At 28.7% G+C, this 11,957-nt stretch overlaps 1 protein-coding gene across 1 annotated transcript; it reads left to right on the top strand.

Moving 5' to 3' along the window:
• Positions 1-7,457: 7,457 nt before the first annotated feature.
• On the top strand, positions 7,458-11,116 carry LOC113858704 (maf-like protein DDB_G0281937). Its single transcript, XM_027491439.1, has 9 exons — positions 7,458-7,578; positions 7,953-8,024; positions 8,115-8,189; positions 9,108-9,191; positions 9,851-9,920; positions 10,009-10,100; positions 10,243-10,284; positions 10,454-10,534; positions 10,884-11,116. The coding sequence occupies exons 1-9, from the start codon at positions 7,552-7,554 to the stop codon at positions 10,953-10,955; spliced, it is 615 nt and encodes a 204-aa protein (XP_027347240.1). The 5' UTR covers positions 7,458-7,551; the 3' UTR covers positions 10,956-11,116.
• The last annotated feature ends 841 nt before the right edge of the window (positions 11,117-11,957 follow it).

Here is an 11,957-nt window from a genome sequence, read left to right on the forward strand (position 1 = left end):
TGATACGCATAAAATAATTGCTAAAACTTCTTTTTTAATAGTTGAATAATTCTGCTGAGCAGAATTTCAATGCTTTGAAGTATATGCAATAATATGCTCATGCGACTGTGCCAGATTATTATTATATGATGTCTCGTCTCCTCCGCTCTTTTTCTCACATATCTTTTCGTTCAGGTTCCAGCTCCTCCTCCTCCTCTCCTACCAAAAACACTCTTTTCAATGATCAGGAGAAACAGTCTTCTGAAATCACACTAAAACATAATCTCTTTGACGAAGAAATTCGCTTTGAAGAGATTAACCAAAGTATGGATGATTGGACTATTCCAGAAATCCCTCAGGATATATTATATGTTCCTGAAGAGCACTCCAAGAAAAACAGTTTTGAGTATATTATTAAAAATGTTGAAAATAATATCCTTTTAGGAAAAGATTTAAGAGAAGAATTTCATCTCCTGTCCAAATCTTTCATTAATGAACACAAGCGAAGATGAGTGGTTTTTTTTTTTTTTTCCCACAAGGCCCTAACCATGACCCTGTTATTTTCAACATACTTGCTATTTTTTTATTAGTATATATTTTATAAAAGATTGTGCACTAATTTTAGAATTTGCTTGTAAATTCTACAAAAATAATTTGTTTATATTATAGTTAGTTACTCTAGTTAGGGAAGTTAGTTTAACATTTAACATTTAACATTTCACTTCTTGTTACCCAAATTCTTCAAGGCCACAATTATAATTCATAGAGTTACTCCATGAAAATTTCTCTCATTAATCTTGTCATATTGATGGTTCTTTTCTTGACTTGATAGGATTGATGCTAATCGGTTGGTCTCTTAGTAAAGGAACAAGCAAAATTATTGTATGTATTTAGATCATCAATTTAATTTCTAAGGAGATTTTAGCAAGTATCAATCTAAAATGATTTGAAGCAAAGATTTCAACAACAAAATGGTGTTTGAGTCTATAAACTTCACAAAAATTGTATAAGCATTGTTCAAGGCTTAATGACTATCACTTAACATTTCATTGCCTTAAAAGTTTTATGGAAAGAAACGTTTGATTGTCAACCTTCTTACACTTGCAGTTGTGGTGGTTCTCAAGAACTTCGTGCAAGCATCCAACAAAAATATGTTATTACCTTCTTGATGGGTCTCGATAACACTTTCTCGTGTCCAAAATGGTAATGCACCTTCTTCCTTTGATCGTCAGATTTTATTGATGATTTAATGAGAAACATGAAAATAGATCTTTCAGTTCCTATGGTTCTAGATTCAACAAGTTGTCTTTACTGTTAATAGCAATAATTTCAAGAACAAGATCAATAACAATAAGAAATATTAATTTTATTGTACCCATTATAATGTGATTTGTCACACTATTAGCAAGTGTTACATACTACATGGATATCCTCTTGGTCATCCCAAAACTAAAATTAAAGGTAATTTCTCTACTTAACAACCTATAATAATCACAATGTGAATACATTCATCTTAATTAGCAGGAGCATCTTCTTCAAGATTTACACCTCCATTTAATTGACTAATGGTCAATGTCAACTTCTTATTTCCTTCTTTGTCATCCTAAATGACTATGATTACAATTTTGTCAACAATTTAAGTTATATTTTAATAGTTCATTATAATCAACTTTTTTTTTCATAATAAATGCATCTGGATCCTTGATTAAGAAGTCACTTCTCACATTTCTTTTAATTTCAATATTTTTATTTCTGACACTACTGTTGATAATTCTTTTGTTACACTTTGCACAATATTCTATTTATTCCTAAATTTCATGTTAACTTGATTTTTGTTAAAAAATATTATCTTAGCAACATTGTTTTGTTATTTTGTTCGCTAACACATTTTCTATTCAAGACCTCAAGTTTGATGATGATTAGGAAGGAAGAACTCAAGCAAGGCCTCTTATTTTATAATTGTCTTTAACATTTGAATAAGACTTTTCATTTGTTCATTAAAACTAATTCTCATTGTTCTTGCAATATTTGTCATTTACCTAAAATGAAAAGACTATCCTTTGTTTCAAACAATAACTTTTTAGAGATTTTAGTTGGTTCACTATGATGTTTGAGGGCTATATCATATCCCACTCATTATTATAAAAGAATTTTTTTCACTATTATTGATGATCATAGTTGATTCACATGGATTCTATATGTTGAAACATAAATTTGAAAATTCCATACACATTTAAGAATTCTTTTCTTATGTTAAGACTCAATCTAACAAAACTATCAAGTGCCTCACTAACTTTCTTGCAACTCAAGGCATTGTGCATCGATTCAGTTATGTAGAAAGACCACAACAAAATTCTTGTAAATATCAAATTTTGTCTAGACTTTTGTTTGATCTGGTTTTATGGAAAGGAATAGAAACATATTTTTTCTAAAGAGTAAAAATTGATTTTGGCTAATGAAGAAAACCATGTCTGACTTCTAAAATGGAACCAAACGATATGAAAGAGTGAAATCAGCATATAGTGCAAATCCTTATACATTAAAAAAAATATGGATAATAATTTTTGGTCTTTTCTTAGAGGTTCCAAGGCTTAAAAAGGAAGGAGGAGAATTAGAATGAGATCAAAGAGCATCAAGGGAGAAGAAAAAAAATAAAAAGAAAAGAAAAGAGTGAAGCAAAAATAAAATTTAAATAGAACATCTGAGGAACTATTTAAAAAAATAAAACTAAAGAAGAAACGAGAGAACATTAGAGAAAGGAAGAGAAAAACAAAAATAACAAAAAATAAAGGAAAGATGGAGCATAAGAAGAAGAGAGCGTAAACAGAAAAGAAAAATAAATAAATAAAAGAACAGAGAAAAAACAAGAACAAAAAATTAGAAAGGATATTAAAGAACAAAATTGACCAAAAAGATACAATCAAGACAAATTGTGTTGAAATGTCACAAAAAATCATCATAGAAGCTAATTCCAAACTTATAAATCTAAAAATAACAATTTTGAATACAACTGTTAGAAAATAAAATTGTCATTAAGACATTTATTATGAACCCAATATTTATGTTAGACAAAGTCTCTCTACGTTACCATCATTAACATCATTTTCACAAGCTTGATACCTAATCTTAATTCCAGTTGGTTCATATACTCTAAAAACTCTAAATTCTCCTAGTTGGTTTTATTTTATTTATTTACTATAAGTTAAGTTATTAAATTATCTTTTAGTAACTTTTAATAATATAAGAACTTTTAATCTTAAAAATATCTTAAGATATTAATTTCTCACATGTTCAGTCATGTAAAAGCTTCAAACTTTCCCAATCACTTTTACCTTTATTTGTTTTATTAATTATTTTAATATTTAAATGATTAGATTAACTTTGGGATACTTTTTTTTTTGTTGATTTTGTTGGTTACTTTAAGGTAAATAAAAAAATAAAAAAAATAGATTTTTTTACCCATGTTTAATTTTTTTTATTATTTATATTACTTATTTTAGTAAAAAAAAAATTAATCACTCATTTTATTTAAATAGCAATAACAATAATAAAAATAATAAAACAAAAGAATTTATTAATTTAAAAAATTTTAAAATAATGCATCTATTTTTACTTTGATTTTATTTTGATCTTTCAGTGTTATCTTTTTTTTATATATTGTATATATTTATTAATTTTTAGAATTTGATTCTGAGTTATTATTATCATTGGTTGATTCTCTTTTGTCAATATAAATAATATTGATAAAGATAGAACTAACATTAAAGATTCAATTTCTCATTATAATTTTATGCTATTTTATTTTTTTTAGTTTAGTTATTTATTTATTTATTAGTTTAGTAGTATTATTTTTAATGTAAAAAGTGAATATATATATATATATATATATATATGTTTTCTTTTAAAATTAAAATAAAATTATACTAAATTAATAAATAAAACACATGCAATGATTTATTAATGTTAATGTATAGCTTCTTTATTGTCATGCATTCCAATTTGTTATAGTATATATATATGTACCAACGTTATCTTAGATTTAAGACCTTTAATGTATTTAAAATTTAAAATTTGACTTATCAACAGAAGCAATGGAAGAGAGGAAAAAAGCATATTGTCGCTTGCAAATAAAGATTATAAGAAGTACACCTCTTTTTTAGTACTACAGAGCATGAAATTTTAAAGAAAGTTAAATAAGCAATTTCACTTTCAAGTTGCCTTTTTGATAGAGTGCAATCCTATGTCCAATATTTAAATATGAGTGTTTGATTTTTCTTCACCTTTTATACTATTTATCGTAGTATAATATGTATAGTTATTCTATCTTATATGCTAAACATCATAATTTTATAAAAATAATTTTAATATTAAAATAGTTCTCTTTTCTTGAAATTTGGATAAACAATTTTTTTTTCATAATATTTTAAATAGAACTATGTGACTGTGGATTCTCTATTACTACTAGAAATATGTAGGAGCAAGAATCGGACGTATTAAGATAAAATAATTTTTACTCAATTTTAAGATCAATTAACAATTATATTGTGGACACTTCACACTACCATCTTCTAAATGTTGCAAGAGCACTTTATTTCTAGTCTAGGGTTGCTATCTCATTCTTGAATAAATGCATTCAAATTATTGCTTTCATCATCAATAGAACACACCATCTTCTATATTGCACTTACAGTCATCTTATCAAATTATTTACAATAAGGACTCTAAGCACTTTGATCTAAAAAATTCCAGCTGCTTAGCACATGCTTCAACACTTCCTTCGCAAAGAAATAAATCTCTCCTAAGGCAATTCTATTAGTCTTTGTTTGATACCCTTTAAGTTACAAGAGTTACAGACTATGCAACCTCATCACCATAACTATTTTCATATTTAGCAATGTGATATTTCATGAAGATGCATTTTCTTTTCATATGGCCTTCCACTTTACTCAACCTATTGACCCATTTCTTGATATTTGTTGTCCTAAAATTATCACAGACTCCACTCTACTGATTTGATTCTTATTAGAGGTACTTATTACAACTACAAAACCTACTATTCACCTTATCTTTGAAAATTCAAACTCCAATACTTCTATTTTCACTTCATCTCATTCTACACATCTAATTCTTATCCACCAATAGTTAGGAGATCAACAAGAACCACTAAATAACCTTACTGCTTAACTGAGTACCTATGCAATCAAATCTAGTAAAATTTCTATGAATCCTAATTTGCAACTTAACATTCATGACAATCAACCTTTTAAAGATCGTGCTCAATACAAAATACTTCTAGGCAAACTTATCTATCTAACCATTTCCTAGTCTAACATTTATTATGTAGTAAATTAATTAAGTTAATTTATGCTTAAACCTATCTCTTATCATCTAGATGTTGTTCATTATTTTCATATAACTAAAGGCAACCCTTGATTAAGGAATCATTTTTTTCTAATAATTCTAATCTCATCCTGAAGGCATGTGCAGATTCAAACTGTAATGATTATCTTAACTCCAAAAGATCTACAAGTGGATATTGTGTGTTTTTTAATTCATCTCTTATATCTTGGAAGTCTAAGAAACAAAATATTGTTTCTAGATCATTAGTTTAGACTAAAATCAAATCCATGTTTGGCTAATGCTACTAATGATGTCACTTGGTTAATTGTCTTATTAAAAAATTTTAAAGTTCATATTAGTCCTACCTTCTTATTTTGTAACAACTAGCTTGTCATCCATATTACATCAAATCCTATTTACCATAAAAGAACTAAGTACATCAAAATTGATTATCACTTCATTTGAGAAAGAGTTGACAATGATAAATACATCCACCAACTTGGAGATTTGCTAACCAAGCATCTTCATCAATTTGTTTTTGGTACATATTCTCTAGAATGGGTTTCAATAACATTTATGTCCCATCTTAAAATAGAATATTAACTATAATTAGTTACTTAAAAAAATAGTTTAACATTTTTGTAATTTATCACACATCACATTCTTCTAAAGCAATATACTTCTTGTAAGTCTTCTTGCACACTTGAATAAAAAGAGTAGAAATTCAGTTCTTTCTCTTTCTTTGTCATTTAGTTTTATATTCTCATGATACATTGAGGATGAATATGCTTCAAGGAGAAATTACTTAGATGATATTATGAATATTCTCATAATATTTGGTTTCTGTATTTTCGCTTTTCAGCAACGCACATAGAATGTTAGTAAAATGGAATATGATCTTTGCTAAAACTTGTAAATATGAAGTTGGTGTGACTTCAAATAGAAGTATAGATCTGAGAGCAGTCAACACTAGCGATTTCTACTAATCACTATCTAAGTTAACACTCTAAAAACTTATTTCTGACGGAGTACATGTGGGTTGGTGAATCGGCCAACTAGCCTATTAAAGTAATATATTAGATTATATAAGCGAACAAACATTCACAAAAAAAAAAAAGCAAACAAACTCAGCTGAACTTCAAGAAAACTGATGATTTAGACGATCATCTATGAACTAACGTGTCAAACTCACGCATATGTTAGAAGAAGATTTTTGCCAAAATGAAAACCTCTTCATATGTAATAAGGTTGATTTTTCATCATTGATTTTTTCTTCTCTATGTAAAGCATTTGTCTGTTCTCCAAAGCTTTGGCCTTTGTGTCAACCCTTGGAAGTCATCTTTCTTCTATTATGTCGTCCTTACGAAGTAGCACGTTATGCTGACTAGAATGGGAAAGGAGTTTACACCCAAAAAAAAAAATGTAAAAGCAATATGTTGAAAAAATTGTTATTTTTCAATTGAAGCAATTAAGGAAATGTTTTTTCTTAGAAGAAGAATCTTCTTACACAAGTGTATGCTAAAAACTCGTAGATTCAATTTAAGCCTTTCATTTAACTTAAATCTAACGACCAGTGAAATAATAAATTATAACTCGTTAAATTTAAATTAAATAAAAGGTTGTGTAAGAGTTTTTAAACTTGCACCTACACCAGTATAAGAAAATCCCACCCCTTTTGATCAAATAAAGAAATTAATTTTCTTTTTTTATTATTCCAATTTCTTTAATTCTTTTCTTCTTAATTTCACTTAAACAAACACAGTATAACTATTATATTAATAAAATGTAACGTTGATTATTTGTTAAATAGAATAATTTTGACAAGTTAGAAATTTAAGGAAATAAATTCCAACATTTTTATTTTATTTATTAATTTTTTTAATATTTATTTTTTAAATTATTTAGTATTAATTTTAATTAAAAAATTATTATATTTTACATCACATTTTTGTATAATTTTAAAAAAATATTATCTTTAATCTTTAAAAATAAGTATTTGAATATAATAAATATTTTTTAACAGAATTTATTATTTTCAAATGCTTGAATTTTTAATAAAATTCTAAAATTTATTATTTCAAATTATTTAAAATCAACCTTAGTGCAGTTAACATTTTTTTGTAGTCCTTTTATCTTCATTCTTCAGTTTGGGTAGCCTCCAGTCCTTTGGGAAGCAGCTTTCAACTCATCTGCAACTGCAAGGAAGAGCGTGGAAAACACGCGTTCTCAGACATGGCTACGAAAAATCCGTCGTTCAAGGTTTGAGGCATTTCCCGTTTGTACCTCGTTTTCCCACTCATATTCCGATGCATGAAATGAAAATATCCACCAACTCGGCACCATAAACGGTGCAAAATTTATTTCACTTCCACAATACTATAGTAATATATTTGTTATTATCGATAAATAAATGAATAACCGAATAAATCTTAAGAACTCTATCTTCATTTCTTACAACTTCTTAATGGATGCATTATTATATTATTGCAATTTCGCATCGCAATGTCCTTTTGTGTAATTGACTACTACCCTGTCTTGTATTGTCTTTAATTTTTATTTATTTTAAGGAAGTGATTGAGAAAATTAATAATCTAATTATTTTAATCAATGTGTGGGTTTTTGTCTTGGAACAGATAATTCTGGGCTCTTCTTCGAAGGCTCGCAGACAGATTCTTGCTGAGATGGGATACGAGTTCACAATAATGGTATGTGTTATAACTGTTTGCTTGAAACTTGTTACTATAATTCATTTGTATGATGAAAGATTGAAAGAGTTTGGCGTGGCTTAAATTTAGACTGCAGACATTGATGAGAAAGGTATTAGGAGGGAAAAGCCAGAAGATTTGGTAATGGCATTGGCAGAGGCAAAGGTGTGAATTTCTTGGTTTCCTCTTATTTATCTTTTTATTCTATTTTATTTTTGTGGGTACAGACTAAATTCCTCTTAGGCTGCTGTAGGATAAGATTGAGCCCAGGAACAGCTTTTTTCTCATATTTGAAAAGAAAAGTTAAAATTTATGTACGCCATCTTACCTAGTGACATAACTCAAGAAAGGCTTTTGTTGTTGTTGGAAAAAATAAATAAATAAATAAATAAAATATATATATATATATATATATATATATAGATGGAAAAGAAAGCTGTAGAAACAAGAAAGGTGAGTGTGGTAATTTGAAGGGAAGGAGTAGGTAATATAAAAGGACAGAAAAATTTTCCACATCAAAGTCCCTATCACTTCAGTAATGTAGAGCATTTGACAGCTATAGCTTTCTGTGGCTGGTAAATTATTATGCATTAAAAGGTGAAAAATAGGGTGAGGTGTGGAGATGGAGTGGGTTAATCATGAAATTATTTTGATTTTTTCTACTTGTTTTTGACTAATGGGTAGCTACAGAAATTATTAAAATTTGTGAGGATGAAAGTGTAGATGAGTTGCATTCTAGATTCGACCTTTCTAAATCTTCTGTAACAAGTTTGATGGAACATTCATTCTGAAGATTAATATCCTTAAGCAAGTACATCCTTGAGCATGAGAGCCAGTTGAAACACAAGACCATATCTTTTCTTAATTTCTTAAGGTCTTTGCATCTGATTGTTGTGACTGAATGCAGAAGAATTTCAGGTTGTCATGTCCCCACCTAGAAACTTCCTCTCAAAAGCTAAATAAATCATAGAATGGAAAAAATATAACATAAAATTGAGAGGCTCCACGAGCCATGTGAAATTCTCCTCATATATTGATTGTTCCAAGTTACATTTAGTGTTCTAACCTTGATATTCTTGTTAGGCTGATGCTATTGTGCAAAGGCTCCGTGCTGGAGGTCCATTGGAGGAAGATGCTTCTACAAGACTGTTAATTACTGCAGACACTGTATGCCTTATTCTTTTTGTCTTTACCTATTGTTTATTTCAACTGAATCATGGATGAGAAATTACTGCTAACTTATCTACTTATGCATAAAGCAGAAAGGCATGGCTTATGTTTTCCTTTTGCAGATAATATCTGTGTTACTCTATCTCTGTTCCAGGTTCTAAAAACTTAGCCTTACTTATACAGTTGTTCATCTTAGCTCACATTCTCATTGTTAGTAGAGAAAAGAAAGAAACACAGGTGGGAGAAAAGTAAGGAATCCTCCTTACTGGAAGCTTATAGATGTTCCTAAGCTATGGGCTTCCCTCTACTTTTTGGTATATGAAACAGATTAGTTATTTGGAGAAAGATAACACAAATTAAAGCAGATGAACCCACTGAAAACATAAATCAAACTTATTTGTGCCTTGCATATGTTAACCTTCTTGAATTCAAATTCCATTTTATTGCAAACCAGGCTAAAGATATCACACTACTTTTTAGTTAAACATTTTGCATTTGCTGTCACCATATTTTCTACATTTTACATTCTATATGTTCTTGCTTGAACTTTAAGTTACAATCTGAATTCTATATGATCAGTGGCCTTGTACTGATTTTCTTTTCTTTAAAGTCTAGAATTTTGTAAGACTGTTTGTGTTGCTGCAAATATTTTGTAGGTTGTGGTGTATCGAGGAACAATCAGGGAAAAACCAACTAGTGAAAAAGAAGCACGGGAATTCATAAAAGGTTTGCATGATGGATTGTAGTTCATCCTTTTCTTGTTGCAGTTATTGGCAGATATAACAACCACATTCACAAATTTGAAAATTTGCAGGATATTCTGGTAGTCATGCAGCAGTGGTAGGATCTGTTGTGGTAACTAACCTCATGACTGGAAAACGTTGTGGAGGATGGGACAGTGCAGAGGTACGAGCTGCTGCTGCTTGATCTTATGTGTATATAGTGTACGAAGCAGATTATTAGGAAGATAAGTAAGAGGATATTGTAAAGCTCATTCAATATTCCTCTTGACAGATAACTTGCCTAACATTTGTGACTATTATGACAGGTTTACTTCCTTGAAATTCCAGATGCGGTCATTGATAATCTGGTAAACATTTTATAAGTACACTTTTCACCCTTGCACTGAACCAAGTACGAAGGTGAAAAGAGTACTTTAACCGGTTTTCTCAAAACATGTGATCTCTCGAAAATTTCTTTCAGGAAATTCCTGTGAACCTGAATACTATGAGTTTTCTTATTTGATGAGAGCTTCTCAGATTGACGAGGGAATCACATTCAACGTTGCCGGGGGTTTGATGCTGGAACATCCATTGACTTTACCCTTTGTGGATGCAGTGGTTAGTTATCTTCCTTTCTAAGCAACACTACAAGCTCATTCAGAATATCTCATTCCTTGTACTGTGTGAAGCCATATGGAACCGTTAGCTTCAAAACAACTCATGATAAGCACTGCTTTCATACCTTTTTTCTTGGGCTCCGTTATTAAGATTTTGTTATATCATTTGCTATTATTTGGAGGCTTTTTTTTTTATATCTGCAAGAAGTGAACATTTGTAGCTTTTGCCTTAATTCATTTTTTCACGCATCGATGCCAATGGAGTTAATTTTATGATTATAGATAAGCAAGATATTAAAATGTTTGTTAAATATGGATTAACAAAATGAGCTGTGTGATGGTTGTGGTAGGTTGGGTCAACTGATACAGTGATGGGACTTTCCAAAGATCTTACAGAGAAACTCTTACTGGAAGCTCTATAACTGCTGCTAAAGTAAAAATTATATTCTGATCGACGCCATGTGCTGGCTGACGGCAAACATTACTTCAATTATACAGTTTTTGTTTGCATCCGATTCATGTAAAACAAATACAAATTACATACGAGAATACCTGAGACTTACTACTTACTGATTATTGTTTTGTCACGAGCTAAAATGAAAAGGCCTTGTTATTTAACTTTTGTGTTTCATTTCCAGTCTTGCGTGCATGAATGATTGATTGGTCATGTCAGTTCTTGCGACTTGTTGAAATGGTAGATTGGGATGTGCTGTATTAAATTATTTTAAATTTAGTATATTAATTTTTTGTTTTACTTCCATAAATATTATAGTCTTTTTATTTATGAATAATAAATTCGTTTCTATTTTTTTCCTTCAAACACTTTCCTAAAAATGACTTGCAATGGCAGGTACAAGTTTTATAATTTCCAGCGCATGTTTTGCTGTGTTAATTACTTTGTCTAGTTTTTTTATATAAGAAATAATAAGTATTTTCCTTAATTATAAAAAATAAAAAATCATTTAAAACATATTAATTATTGAATTTTTTTATATTATTTATTAAGATTAATGTAAACAAAACACTCACTTATTATTTTTATATATAGAGCTAATTTTTTTTTACACTAATATAACTTTAAAAACTTACACTTTGATCTGAATTTTTTATATTTAACTTATATTTAATGTGTTATAATTTATTATTTTATTAACTGTTATATATAAATTAAATGAAAGACTTAAATCGAATGTAAAATTTTTTAAATTTACACTGACATGATAAAATTCTTTCCCCTGTATATTTAATGAATGAGTTACTGGTTTTATCATTTACTATTATAGATTTTTTATAATACACTGTAAATTTACAAAGTATAATTACTTTTTATTAGTTTTAATAAATTAATTATTTCTTTCTTAAAAGTGCGAAAAAAGTTTAAGAGTGCACAAGCTAACCCGTAAGCGTTCAAACATTGACGCATA

This window comes from Abrus precatorius, unplaced genomic scaffold (assembly GCF_003935025.1).
Source record: "Abrus precatorius isolate BTA unplaced genomic scaffold, Abrus_2018 Scaffold2, whole genome shotgun sequence".
Taxonomy (NCBI): domain Eukaryota; kingdom Viridiplantae; phylum Streptophyta; class Magnoliopsida; order Fabales; family Fabaceae; genus Abrus; species Abrus precatorius.

Coding starts and splice junctions, on each gene's coding strand:
- LOC113858704 (XM_027491439.1), top strand. CDS start 7,552: ATGGCTACGAAAAATCCGTCGTTCAAG. Junction 7,579..7,952: donor CGAAAAATCCGTCGTTCAAG/GTTTGAGGCATT, acceptor GTCTTGGAACAG/ATAATTCTGGGCTCTTCTTC. Junction 10,285..10,453: donor ATGCGGTCATTGATAATCTG/GTAAACATTTTA, acceptor AGAGCTTCTCAG/ATTGACGAGGGAATCACATT.